Raw genomic sequence first — 14,558 nt, 5'->3', positions numbered from 1 at the left:
GCATTGTTTTTGCTATTCTGGGTCTTTTATTATTCCATATGAATTTCCTGATTGTTTTATCTATTTCTACAAGAAATGCTGTTGGGATTTTGATTGGGATAGCATTGAAGTTATAGAGAACTTTTGGTAATATCGCCATTTTGATGATGTTAGTTCTGCCTATCCATGAACAGGGTATATTTTTCCATCTTCTGAGGTCTTCTTCTATGTCTCTTTTTAGGGTTCTGTAGTTTTCATTGTATAAATCTTTCACCTCTTTTGTTAGGTTGATTCCCAGGTATTTTATTTTTTGGGGGGATATTGTGAATGGAGTAGTTGTCCTCATTTCCGTTTCAGAGGATTTGTCGCTGATGTACAGGAATGCATTTGATTTATGCGTGTTGATTTTATATCCCGCCACTTTGCTGAATTCATTTATTAACTCTAATAGTTTCTTTGTAGACCCTTTTGGGTCTGTTAGGTATAGAATCATATCGTCTGCAAATAGTGATAATTTAAGTTCTTCTTTTCCTATTTTTATGCCTTTAATTTCTTTCGTCTGTCTAATTGCTCTGGCCAGTGTTTCGAGGACTATGTTGAACAGAAGTGGTGAGAGAGGGCAACCCTGTCTTGTACCAGATCTTAGAGGGAATGCCTTCAATTTTTCTCCATTCAGAATGATGCTGGCCTGTGGCTTATCATAGATTGCTTTAACAATGTTGAGGTATGATCCTGTTATCCCTAATTTTTCTAGAGTTTTGAACATAAAGGGATGCTGTACTTTGTCGAATGCCTTTTCTGCATCTATTGAGATGATCATATGGTTCTTATTTTTAAGTCTATTGATGTGGTGAATAACATTTATTGATTTCCGTATGTTGAACCAGCCTTGCATCCCAGGGATGAATCCTACTTGATCATGGTGTATAATTTTTTTGATATGTTTTTGAATCCGATTCGCCAGAATTTTATTGAGGATTTTTGCATCTAGGTTCATTAGAGATATTGGTCTGTAGTTTTCTTTCTTTGAGGTGTCTTTGTCTGGTTTAGGAATCAGGGTGATGTTGGCCTCGTAGAATGTATTTGGAAGTTCACCCTCTTTTTCTATTTCCTGAAATAACTTGAAAAGTGTTGATGTTAGTTCCTCTTTAAAGGTTTTGTAAAATTCTGCTGTATACCCATCCGGTCCTGGGCTTTTCTTAGTTGGTAGTCTTTTGATGGTTTCTTCTATTTCCTCTATTGTTATTGGTCTGTTTAGGTTGTCTATATCTTCCTGACTCAATCTGGGCAGATCATATGACTTAAGAAATTTATCGATGCCTTCACTATCTTCTATTTTATTGGAGTATAAGGATTCAAAGTAATTTCTGATTATCTTCTGTATTTCTGAAGTGTCTGTTGTGATATTGCCTTTTTCATCCCGTATGCTAGTAATTTGGGTTCTCTCTCTTCTTCTCTTCGTTAGCATGGCTAAGGGTCTGTCAATTTTATTTATTTTTTCAAAGAACCAACTTTTGGTTTTGTCAATTTTTTCAATTGTTTCTTTTGTTTCAATTTCATTAATTTCAGCTCTGATTTTAATTATTTCTTGCCTTCTACTTCTTTTGCTGTTATTTTGCTCTTCTTTTTCTAGGATTTTGAGATGATATATGAGATTGTTTATTTGTTGGTTTTTTCTTTTTTTAAGGAATGCGCTCCAAGCAATGAATTTTCCTCTTAAAACTGTTTTCAATGTGTCCCATAGATTCCGATATGTTGTGTCAGTGTTTTCATTTATCTCTAAGAATTTTTTAATTTCCTCCTTGATGTCTTCTATGACCCATTGATCATTCAGTAACCTATTGTTCATTCTCCACGTGATGCATGATTTTTCCTTCCTTCTTTTATCGTTGATTTTCAGTTTCATTCCATTATGATCAGATAGGATGCATGGTATTATTTCTACTCCTTTATATTGTCTAAGAGTTGTCCTGTGACATAATATATGATCTATTTTTGTGAAGGATCCATGTGCTGCTGAGAAAAATGTGTAACTACTTGATGTTGGGTGGTATATTCTATATATGTCAATTAAGTCTAGGTTGTTAATTGTGTTGTTGAGTTCTATTGTTTCCTTATTTAACTTTTGTTTGGAAGATCTGTCCAGTGGTGAGAGAGGTGTGTTGAAGTCTCCCATGATTATTGTATGGTGGTCTATTAGACTCTTGTACTTGAGAAGAGTTTGCTTGATGAACGTAGCTGCACCATTGTTTGGGGCATATATATTTATGATTGTTATGTCTTGTTGGTGTATGGTTCCCTTGAGCAGTATGCAGTGTCCCTCTTTATCCTTTTTGATTAACTTTGGCTTGAAATCTATTTTGTTTGATATGAGTATGGACACTCCTGCTTGTTTCCGCAGTCCATATGAGTGGAATGATTTTTCCCAGCCTTTCACCTTCAGTCTATGTATATCTTTTCCTATCAAATGCGTCTCCTGTAGGTAACATATTGTTGGATCTTGTTTTGTGATCCATTCGACTAGCCTGTGTCTCTTAATTGGTGAGTTTAAGCCATTAACATTTAGGGTTATTATTGAGATTTGGTTTGTTCCTCCAGTCATATTTGTTTATTTATGTTACTAAACCTGATTAGTTTTCCTCTTTGGTTACTTTCCCCCCTTTACTGTCCTACCTCCCACTGATGGTTTTCAATGTTATTTTCAGTTTCCTCTTCCTGTAATGTTCTGCCAAGGATTTTTTGAAGAGATGGTTTTCTAGCTGCGAATTCTTTTAACTTTTGTTTATCGTGAAAGGTTTTAATTTCATCTTCCATCCTGAAGCTTAATTTCGCCGGATACACGATTCTTGGTTGGAGCCCATTTTCTTTCAGTGTTTGAAAAATGTTATTCCAGGATCTTCTAGCTTTCAGATTCTGTGTTGAGAGATCAGCTGTTATCCTGATTGGTTTGCCCCTAAATGTAATCTGCTTTCTTTCTCTTGTAGCTTTTAAAATTCTCTCCTTATTCTGTATGTTGGGCATCTTCATTATAATGTGTCTAGGTGTGGATCTCTTATGATTTTGCACTTTTGGCGTCCTGTAGGCTTCTAGGATATGGGATTCTGTTTCATTCTTCAAGTCTGGGAAGTTTTCTCGTATTATTTCATTGAATAGATTGTTCATTCCTCTGGTTTGGAGCTCTGTGCCCTCCTGTATCCCAGTGACTCTTAAGTTTGGTCTTTTAATGTTATCCCATATCTCTTGGATGTTCTGCTCATGGTTTCTTAGCAGTCTTGCTGAACTGTCTATGTTCTTCTCAAGTTGAAATACTTTGTCTTCATTGTCTGATGTTCTATCTTCTAAGTGATCTATTCTGCTGGTAGTATTGTCAATTGAGGTTTTAAGTTGGTTTATTGCTTCCTGCATTTCTAGGATTTCTATTTGTTTGTTTTTTTATTACTTCTAACTCCCTGTGAAATTGATCTTTTACTTCCTGGATTTGTTTCTGTAGTTCCTTGTCAATGTGATCTTTCATTGTCTGATTTTGCTGTCTCATGTCTTCCTTGAGACTCCAGATCATCTGAAGCATGTATATCCTGAACTCTTTATCTGACATTCCATCTGTTGCAGCTATTACCTCTTCTAGAGTTGAGTTGACCTGCATTGCTTGTGGTCCTTTCTTTCCTTGTCTTTTCATGTTGCTTGCGTTTCTTTCTGCTTCGTGAAACTGTTGTGTTTTTGAAATTTTTCCCCCTGTTTATTTATGTTGCTCTTGTATATTTGGGATATCTCTCTTGTAGGGCGGGTAGTGGCTGTGATCCTCCTCTAATCAGGGTGATCTATCCACTACGCTGGTTGGTCGTAGGTCTGCCCGCCCTGCGGGCACGGGTGGCTGCTCTACTCTGCCCCCACTCCAATTGCGGTGACGTTCCTACCACGTCCTCGGACCGTTGGTCCTGATCCGGACGTGGGCAGCAGCTCTTCTCCACCCCTACTCCAATTGATGTGACGTGTCTACCACGCTGGTCGGCCTCCAAGCCTGTTCCGCCGGTGGGTCTCAGATCTGCCCACCCTGCGGGCCTGGGCGGCAGTTCTGCTCAACCCCCACTCCCAGTGGGGGTACCTAACTGCCTCTCCAACGGGTCTCTGGGCTCCTTCCGGACGCTGGCGGCGGCTCTGTTCAACCCCCACTCCAACCAGTGTGACGTGACTGCCTCAATGCAACTTGTCCACCACACTGGCCGGCTGCTGAGCCTGTCCTGCCAGTGGGACGCAGGACTGCCTACCTTGCAGGGTCAGACGGCAGCTCTTCACGGCCTCCACTCCAAGTGGGTTGACTTGGCTACCCTGCTGTCGGGTCGCTGGTCCTGTTCCAGGCGTGGGCGGCTACTCTCCTCGGCCCCAGCTGCAGTTGGGGTGTCGCGATACCACACCGGCGGGACCCTTAGCCTGCTCTGGGCACAGGAGGCAGCTCCACTCTGCCCTCCAGGCCCCCGCAGCACCCAGCAGGACCCGGACCAAGAAGCAGTCCCTGTAGGATCCACACCCCTGAGCCAGAGCCGCTTCGGGAGCCAGGAGCCGGTCTCTCCGATCCCCGCCACTTTCTGCTAGGAGCAGGCTCCTCAGGGCTACCGCCGCGGGTTCCCCAATCCCAGGCCAAAGCCGCCCCGGGAGCCCAAGCCTGGCCGCACCAGACTCTCCCTGCTCGGTGCCCAAGCCTGGCTGCACCTAACTCTCCCTGCTCGGTGCACGCTCCCCTGGGAGCAGAGTCTAAGACGCACTTCCCGCGGGCTCCCCAGCTCCGGGTCAAAACTGTTCCAGGAGACAGAGTCCCGCTGCCCCTCGTCGCAAGTTTCACTTGTGGCTGGCCTCAGCTCACGGTCCCCGCAGGCTCCGCGGCCCTGGGCTCAAGCGGCCACGAGAGCCAGAACCCAGCCTCTCCGATCCCTGCCACACTCTGCTCGGAGCAGGCTCCACAGAGGTACCCCAGCCTCAGGCCCCGGCAGCCCCGGGAGCCCGAGCCTGGCAGCTCCAACCTCTCCCAGCTCAGTGTACGCTCAGACAGGGGCAGGGTCAAAGACACAGTCGCCGCGGGTTCCCTAGCCCCGGGCCAAGAAGGATCTCCCGCCCTGGGCCAAAGCAACCCGGGGAACTAGAATCTGGCCGCTCAAAGCCCGGCGCCCGCCTTGCCAGGGGTGAGGCCTGAAGAGTATTCTCCTCAGAGTTTCCAGTCCCGAGCCTGAGCGATCTGTCTGCGCAAATACCAGCCTGGAATCACCTGTTCTGTAGTTGAATGAGCTGAGATCAGTAGAAAACAGGGATGATTGCATCAGCTCTCCATGATGGCGGCTGCAGTCCTCCTCCGTGTTCCGACCGGTGTCGGGAATCGAACTGGACCGATTCTCTCCTCTATTTCAAAGCTGGAATTCAGCACTCAGCGCGGCCAGTGTGCCACTGGCAGGAGCCTGCAGAATCCGCTTCGCTGTAATCCCGCTCTGGTACCTCGTGGCTAATTAACTCGGGTGCGTCCCAGACTCCATCCACGGGGCGGTCCGCCGACCAAGTACTGCTTCCCTCCGTGCGGAGAAATCGCCCGCGACCAAGCCCCTGCAGCCGAATCCCGCGGGCTGGAATTCTGACCTCTAGATTCTGGAGCACCTCAATTTCACTGGGGATTCCCACCAAGGTAGCCTTCAGCCATTTCACCTCGTGTTTCTCCCGCACAGTGGCGCAGCGTACTGGTGTGCTGCACTCCCTTGGCCGCCATCTTCGCTTATCTCCCAAGTCCTTCTTTTCAACCAGCAACTCTAAAAGTGAAAACAGCTGTGTGACCTCATGCCACTGAACTGTTCTGTGCCTCAGTTTCCTTAACTGTAAGTGGGGACACTAATGCCTGTCTCATAAAACAGCAGAGTGCCTCGAGAGCTTTGCAATCTTCACAAAGCTGAAGACATCCATGCAGGCAGCAGGGGATCCCAGAGCCGGGCGACTTTGTTGCCCCTTCTCACGCCAGCAACGACAGCCTCAGCAGCCCCATCGCGGGGACCTCAGCGCGCCTGGGGCTCTGGTGGCAGCGGCGGCGGTGGCGGCGGTGGCCGGGCAGAGCCTGCACCTGGAGGCGGCGGCTGCTACCCCCCTCCGGCCGTGAGCTGTGTGTGCATCCCCGAGCAGGACCATTGATGGGCGCTGGCGCTGGGAAAACTCCCCCTTATTTATTTATGCTGTTTTTGGTTTCCATTGTAATAATACCTCATTTATAAAATAAAACCACTACTGTTACATTTGTTAATTTAAACAGCTAGAAAATTCATGTTGTTACTTTTTTAATAAATAATCTGTTATGAATTCTTGATTTTTGTATCTACCACAGTAAATTAAAGCATTACACAGTATTTATCAGTAAAAAAAAAAATAAGATCTTCTTCTACTTCTCTCTTTAGGGTTCTGTAGTTTTCATTGTATAAATCTTTCACCTCTTTTGTTAGGTTGATTCCCAAGTATTTTATTTATTTTTTTTTTTTTGAGGATATTGTGAATGGAGTGTTTTTCCTCATTTCCGTTTCAGAAGTTTTGTCGCTGATATACAGAAATGCCTTTGATTTATGCGTGTTGATTTTATATCCTGCCACTTTGCTGAATTCATTTATTAGTTCTAGTAGTTTCTTTGTAGACCCTTTTGGGTCTTCTAGGTGTAGAATCATGTCGTCTGCAAATAGTGATAATTTAAGTTCTTCTTTTCCTATTTTTATGCCTTTAATTTCTTTTGTCTGTCTGATTGCTCTGGCTAGTATTTGAAGGACTAAATTAAATAGAAGTGGTGAGAGAGGGCATCCCTGTCTTGTTCCAGATTTTAGAGGGAATGCCTTCAACTTTTGTCCATTCAGAATGATGCTAGCCTGAGGCTTAGCATCGATAGCTTTTACAATGTCAAGGTAAGTTCCTGTTATCCCTAGTTTTTCTAATGTTTTGAACATAAAGGGATGCTGTACTTTGTCGAATGCTTTCTCTGCGTCTATCGAGATGGTCATATGGTTCTTATCTTTAAGTCTATTGATGTGGTGAATAACATTTATTGATTTCCGTTTATTGAACCATCCTTGCATCCCAGGGATGAATCCTACTTGATCATGGTGCACAATTTTTTTGATGTGTTTTTGTATTCGATTCGCCAGAATTTTATTGAGGATTTTTGCATCTAGGTTCATTAGAGATATTGGTCTGTAGTTTTCTTTCTTTGAGGTGTCTTTGTCTGGTTTCGGAATCAGGGTGATGTTGGCCTCATAGAATGAATTTGGAAGAGCTCCCTCTTTTTCTATTTCCTGAAATAACTTGAAAAGTATTGGTATTAATTCTTCTTTAAAGGTTTTGTAAAACTCCACTGTATACCCATCCGGTCCTGGGCTTTTCTTGGTTGGTAGTCTTTTGATTGCTTCTTCTATTTCATCCATTGATATTGGTCTGTTCAAATTGTGTGTATCCTCCTGACTCAGTCTGGGCAAATCATATGACTTAAGAAATTTATCGATGTCTTCACTATCTTCTATTTTATTGGAATATAGGTTTTCAAAGTAATTTCTAATTGTCTTCTGTATTTCTGTAGCATCTGTTGTGATATTGCCTTTTTCATCCCTTTATGTTCGTAGTTTGAGTTCTCTCTCTTCTTCTCTTTGTTAGCATGGCTAAAGGTCTGTCGATCTTATTTATTTTTTCGAAGAACCAACTTTTAGTTTTGTTAATTTTTTCAATAGTTTCTTTTGTTTCAATTTCATTGATTTCCGCTCTGATTTTAATTATTTCTTGCCTTCTGCTACATTTGCTGTTGTTTTGCTCTTCCTTTTCTAGGGCTTTGAGATGAAGTGTGAGCTCATTTATTTGTTGGTTTTTTCTTTTTTTGAGGAATGACCACCAAGCCTGGTTCCTTTCTATAGGCCCTGTGTAGGGTCTGTTTTCTTGCCTCTTCTAGCTTCCATAGCCCTTGGGGTCCTTGGGTTTTTAGACCCTTCCACCATTTTCAAAGACAACAAGAGTTGGTTGAGTCCTTGTCACACATTCTGTCACTCAAATATTGAGTCTTCTTTGGTCTCTCTCTTCCACTTTAAAAAATTTATTTATTTATTTATTTATTTATTTATTTATTTATTTATGGTGGTACTGGGAATTGAACCCAGGGTCTTACCTATACTAGTCAAGCACTCTACCACTCAGTACATACCTGGCCCTTTTTAAATTTTTTCATTTTTGAGAGAGGATCTCACTAAGTTGCCCAGGCTGGCCTCAAACTTGTGATCCTGTTGCCTCAGCTCCTGAGTATCTATGTTTACTGGTATGTACCACCATACATTGGCTCTCTTCCACTTTTAAGGACCCTTGTGATTACTTTGAGTCACTAGAATAATCTAGGATAATCTCCCTATCCTAAATTCAGTTGATTGACAACCTCAATTCCCTTTTGCCATGTAATCTAATATTCACAGTTCAAGGAATTAGGGTATGGACATCTTGAGGAGGCTTAGTTATTTCTGCCTAACACATGATAGTTGCTGCAGAGATGTCTCTGATCATAGGTTCTCTTGGTGTTGATAATCTTTCTTTGTGGAGTGGAGTGAAATTTGCAGTGTTTTTATCCATTTTTCTCCATTTTGTAGTTTTTAAAGTTTGAAATTATGTTTAGAATTAAGTTTGCTTTGAATAGTATTTAATTGCTGTATCACATTTTGATTTCTATCTTATATTTTCAGCACAGGCACATTTGAGACCTAATAATAGAGGCATACTACAACAGGATTATTATAGGACAAGGTCATAAAGTTAATTGTTCACTTTCACTCAATATTCATTTTAGAAGAAGTATAAAGAGAGCATTACCTAATTTGTAATGTGAGTTAAGGGACAATACAGCTTCTCTAACTTTGTCTAAATAGCATATGATAACCTGATAGAAATTGCAGATTTGAGAACTTTACTCATTAATTAATTTCTGGGTTTGTTTGTATAACTGCTTTTGGTTACATATAAGTACACACTCAGTAAATGAAGTGTTTTCTCATGATCTTTGTGATGTAATATTTTCACATAAAATTTGCATCTGTTCCTAGTACTTTTAATTCTCATTTAATACAGGTAGTATTTCCTTGATCACACTCCTATCTATTCAGAATTGAAAATACTGTTGAAGGGAATAACTATCTCTTCCACAGGACTTTTTGCCTCCTGTGTCATATTCATAATCCCACAATAGATAATAGCCCATACCATACATTATGAATATGTAAACAGTGGTGATAAATTAGCACCTGTCTTTGAGATTCAGTATTTAGAGCACTAGGAGAGTAGTGATGTTCTTGTGATTCCCTTAGCTGTTTTTTTTTTGGGGGGGGAGTGAATAGACTTACTTTATATTGAGAAAGAATGAATAATGTAATACACATTGAAGTAAATAGATCTTTGTAGCCAACTTTAAAGTCTGGTAAAAGGGAATAAGTCAAATAAATTTTGGTTCTAAAATTATGGACTAGGTTTGGACAATGGAAAATGCTCAGGGGTTACTCACACCTGCTGTGGGAATGCAGTGCTGATACTATAAATGGGATTTCAGAAAGATGGTGGCCATAGAGCTATGCCAGTATCCACAGATTCTCTTTGTAAATTTGCCAGGTGCTCAGCCCTTGCCTGGAGAAAAATTCAGCATAAAGGCAGTATGTCCTACAGTGGAAAAAGTATGAAAAAGACAAGTTATATAGCCGAATTCCAAATTTTATAACTTGCATTGTCATTAATTAGCTCATAAAAGTATAAAATAAACATCATAAATTTTGAGGATCTCAACAGGTCAAAAAAATATGAGTATCTGTTGCTTTAAACATGGATAAAATATGCACTCGTGTCAGTAAAAGGAGAGGGAAAAAACTTACAAGTTGTTCCTGTGACTTTTATGGAAAAAAGGAGAGAAAAAATTTAAGCTAAAGGAAGTAAAAAAAAGATTCAAAAACATCAGTGATATGTAAATGAACATAAGAAAGCACAGGCTCCATGGGGAAGAATCTCACTCTTTTTTTTTTTTTTTTAAAGAGAGAGTGACAGAGGAGAGTGAGAGAGAGAGTGAGAGAGAATTTTTTAATATTTATTTATTTTTTTTAGTTCTCGGCGGACACAACATCTTTGTTGGTATGTGGTGCTGAGGATTGAACCCCGGCCGCACGCATGCCAGGCGAGCGCGCTACCTCTTGAGCCACATCCCCAGCCCCAAGAATCTCACTCTTAAGAGGAGAGATTCAAGAGGTTGAATTTAACCATTTTATGTCTATTCTGGAATTCCAGGACCCTACAGAATATGAGAAAAGTGTTACAGCAAAACCTCATGGATACTGCTACCATTCTCTTTCCCTAAGGGGGACTTTTTCTTACATGAAAGGGAGAACTGCATTCCACCTGTCAACTCAGCATAGGACAGCCTTCATAAATATGAAAACAGAACCAAATTAGTAGACATTTGAGATGAATAAAGGGTTTTAAAGAGAATGAGTTTTGTACTAAAAAAAAAATGAAAAAGTCTAATCTCTGAGTAACAAATTATTTTCTAAGAATAATTTAAATTATGTGTAATTAATATCCTTAGAGGAATCTAGGTATATATTGCACAGAGACTGTTTAGTATATAGTCTATAATTATTTAAAACTTTAGCTGTGGGGCCAGACAGCCTGTGTTTGAAACCTGGTTTTACCACTAACTAGTTGTTTGGGTCTCAGTGTGCCTCAGTTTCCTCACCCAAAATAGGGATAATAATTTACCTAATTTACAAACTAATTTTGAAAATTAACTAATACATAGAATAGCACCAGGCACACAGTAAACATTACTTTTATTATAATCATGTGAACTCATAAAAATTGGCTAATATGAAAAAGAAATAATTGTAAATCTTGAGAATAAGAAATATGATTGTTGAAATGAACTGAATTCCCTGTGGTCCTAGGTGAAATTTCTGACAGAAAGAACATTGGGTTGACCTAGGTAGTTATTGTGTGTGGCCCAAGTTTTCCATGTGAGCTATTACCCAGACTATAGATAGGTCACCTTGAGCCTGGCATCTCCCATAATAGTTCCAGTCTCCATGGCATGGGAGAGCTAGGTGGTCATCTGAAATAAGGCTAATCTAGGGCTGCATTTTCATCAGCAAGGCGCATTTGTCCTGGAGAAAGGCAGCGTGACCACAGTATATGCTCCAGCCAACATGTTACTAGTCATTGCACAATTCCCCTTTTCTTTTAAATAAAGTGACTACCATTGAAAATAGCAATTGCATTTAGAGATTGAGTAATACAAGAAAGTAAATATTCAAGAGAATACAATAAATGACCTGACAACAGTTCTTTGTTTACTGCTTTCTAAACCTTATAACACATTCTTTTATCTTTTGTAGATAGCTTGGTTGTAATGTCTGTTTTGTTAGGATTCTTAAAATCTTGGATGAGTTAGTGATAAATATCAGGGAAATTTATTGCCTTGATATTTTAATAGCTAGTTTGGACTTGAAAAGAGATTTTTGAGAATTTTGCAAATTCCAAGATAACCTTTAAACCCTCTTAAAAATATATTCTGGTTTATCTTTTATTATGTAACCCAAAATTAGTGCTGAATTTATGGCATATCAGGGTTGGTTATTATGATAGTAAATAATTTATACTAAAATTAAAAACTTGAAAAGTTATATGTAATAATATGTAGATATTGGTAATGAAACTGCGCAAATGTTCATTAAATTTATTCCAGGTTGGGCCATGCAGGCTGCTGCCTATATCTTTATTCATAGGAAGTGGAAGGATGACAAGAACCATTTTGAAGACATGATTGATTATTTTTGTGATATCCATGAACCACTTCAGCTCCTCATATTCCCAGAAGGGACTGATCTCACAGGTAAGACAGCCTGGGTTTGTATCACAGAATTTTAAAGCATCTAGTTAAAACTTCTTATTCCTTGGATGAAGTAACTGAATACCAACAAGATTACTAGATCAGCCCCAAGGTCACTCATTTAATCAATAGGATGTCAGGCCCTAGACACTATTTAATTTATAGGATCCAGGATTCCAGCCCATGGAATTTATTATAGGCAAGCCCAAGTGATTGTTGTTATTCACAACTGCTATCCTAGAACTTTACATTTTAGCCCCAGAATATATTTTAATATTTCAACGCTTTATCTTTATGTAAGCAAATTTTTAATCATATTTTTGGTGAAGTTTGTCCCGCCTTCTGTTCTATATATTCTCTTGTCTGCTTTCATGGTATTTATTTATCCTTTAAACTCTTTTTGCTTTCAGTGCCTTCCTTATCAGAAAAGAATCTGATAGTAACTAATTTCAATTATTGTTGATTTAAGTTAACTTAATTACCTTTCTTTTGATATTTAAACCTTATTCCTCTTGTAGGCAGGAAAGACATTATCTCTTCCTTAAAAACAAAGCAAACAAATAAACAAAAAACAGCCATTATTGAGTTATAGAGGGAAAACAGGAGGACATGTTTAGAACTTTCTATCTTCCCAGATATCAAAAATATTAAAAACAAAATATTGTATACTCTGGCCACACACAATGGTGCACACCTATAATCCCAGTGGCTCAGAAGGCTGAAGCAAGAGAATCGCAAGTTCAGATCCAACTTCAGCAACTTAGTGAGACCCTAAGCAAATTATCAAGGCCCTAAGCAATTTAGCAAGACCCTGTCTCAAAATTAAATAAATAAATAGGCTGGAGATATAGCTCAGTGGTAAAGCACCCCTGGGTTCAATCCCCAGTACAACAAAACAAAACAAAACTTTATAGTCTATCATAGTTACTAACTTAGTGTTTTCTACAACACTTATTTAAACCCCAGGTCATTTTTACAGATGAAACCTTCTTTTGCAGTCCAGAATGTAAGATGGATAAAAGTGGAACTATCCTGGTTGAATACTAGGAGGAATGATGCGAAGAGGGCATAGCTTCCATAGGAAGCAGTTCTAGAGAATCCTTGGACTTGAAAGAGCAGAATTTAACTTTAATACCTTAAAGGTATCTTTCAGGAAAGATACAGCAGCACATTTAAAGGATCCAGTAGATGAATGTGTGCCGCATGAGGGAAAACAGACAAAAGCAGAGTAGATGGAAGTCTAAAAAAATAACAAATAGTATGGAAAGGAAGAACATACTAAACAAAGAAGGGCAACCCTTAGAGCTTAAAAAAGAGAACAAGTAAATAGTAATTCAAAACATGGACATAATAATTTATGGAACAAATTACCCAAAAAGAGTTCATAATAAAAAATAAAATTTATAGAAATATTTAAGTAAGTGAGGATTGACTGAGCCACAACTGAGGTTGATAAGGGAAACTAAGGTATTTTGGGGAAACAGTTACCAAAGATAGCAACAAAGAGATCTTTGACTTATCTATTACAGATGGAGCTGAACCATGGAAATACTTATTACTGGGACAGTCTCTAAAATACATGCTTATTGTGTAACATCTGTTTGATTTTATGGTTAAAATTTTAAAGTCAGGATCAAAGGGGATAATATGAAGGCTAATATTGGCTACCTGTTGCTTAAGCTTGAAAATAGATCCATTGTAGGTTTTAAGTTAATTGATTTCCAGTGACAAACTACCTTTAGAAATTAAACTGGGAAGATAGCCAATTTAAATTTTATAAGACTTAGAATGTATGAAGCCTAACCTTGGATATTGAAATGTCAGTTTCGTTTGATGGAGTATAGAAAACAGTTGACTGAATTACATCCTGATTTATTTTTGTGAATGACAAAATGTACACTAAAGAACGTCAGTTTTGGAACTTTATAACAACAATAAAAATAATATAATAATGATAAATAAACACTAATGGGAAAAAGTTCATATGTTGCTGTTCCTCTGGTACATTAGTGTTAACATGTTCCATATATTAGTGTTAACATATTCCATACATTAGACCTTTAGAATCTATAAAATATATTCAAAATGTTTTTCATTTTATATTTTTTCTCAGGTTTCTTTTATAGGTGATGAACTTTACATCTAGTCGCAGGCGTTTGGAGTCCAGTGTGTTTCCTATTTCATATTTTTAAAAAGTTTTTTTATTTTAGTTGTAGATGGATACAATATCTTTATTTTGTTTATTTTTATGTGGTGCTGAGGATTGATTGCTGTGCCTCATGCATGCAAGGCAAGAGCTTTTCCACTGAGCCACAACCCCAGCTCCTCCACTGCATATATTTTTATAAGTTAAAATGGCATTTACATCTTAAGGCCAAATTACAAAAGCCAAACTGTTTGCCCTAATGAAATAAAAAGTGGGGTCTGGTGTTTTGTTTTGTTGTGTTGCAGAATTATATGAGTTAGAAAAAAATGATTTGAAAAGGGCTAAGAAAATATTTTCAATTTGGAAAATTGAAAAATAGTGTTTTTGGTTACCAGTTAACTTTCAATTTGAATTTTTAATTATAAAGAGAACATTTTATAATTTTCTTTAAATTTTGAATTAAATTTGCTTGTACATTTCCAAATTAGTGCATTTAAATATGACCTTGCATGCATTCTATCTCCATGTATTATTGTTTAA

General features: G+C 38.9%; 1 protein-coding gene across 9 annotated transcripts in view; it reads left to right on the top strand.

Moving 5' to 3' along the window:
- LCLAT1 (lysocardiolipin acyltransferase 1) overlaps window positions 1-14,558 on the top strand; it is a 186,330-nt gene that overhangs the window by 106,087 nt on the left and 65,685 nt on the right. For all 9 annotated transcript variants that reach the window (XM_081264759.1, XM_081264758.1, XM_081264757.1 and 6 more), the window contains one exon: window positions 11,729-11,875. In XM_081264759.1, coding sequence (XP_081120885.1) covers window positions 11,729-11,875 — 147 coding nt within the window. The remainder of the gene's footprint in view (window positions 1-11,728; window positions 11,876-14,558) is intronic.

This window comes from Spermophilus citellus (genome assembly GCF_964194105.1).
Source record: "Spermophilus citellus genome assembly, chromosome: 13".
NCBI classification, from domain to species: Eukaryota; Metazoa; Chordata; class Mammalia; order Rodentia; family Sciuridae; genus Spermophilus; species Spermophilus citellus.
This window is presented reverse-complemented; position numbering and strand designations above follow the sequence as displayed.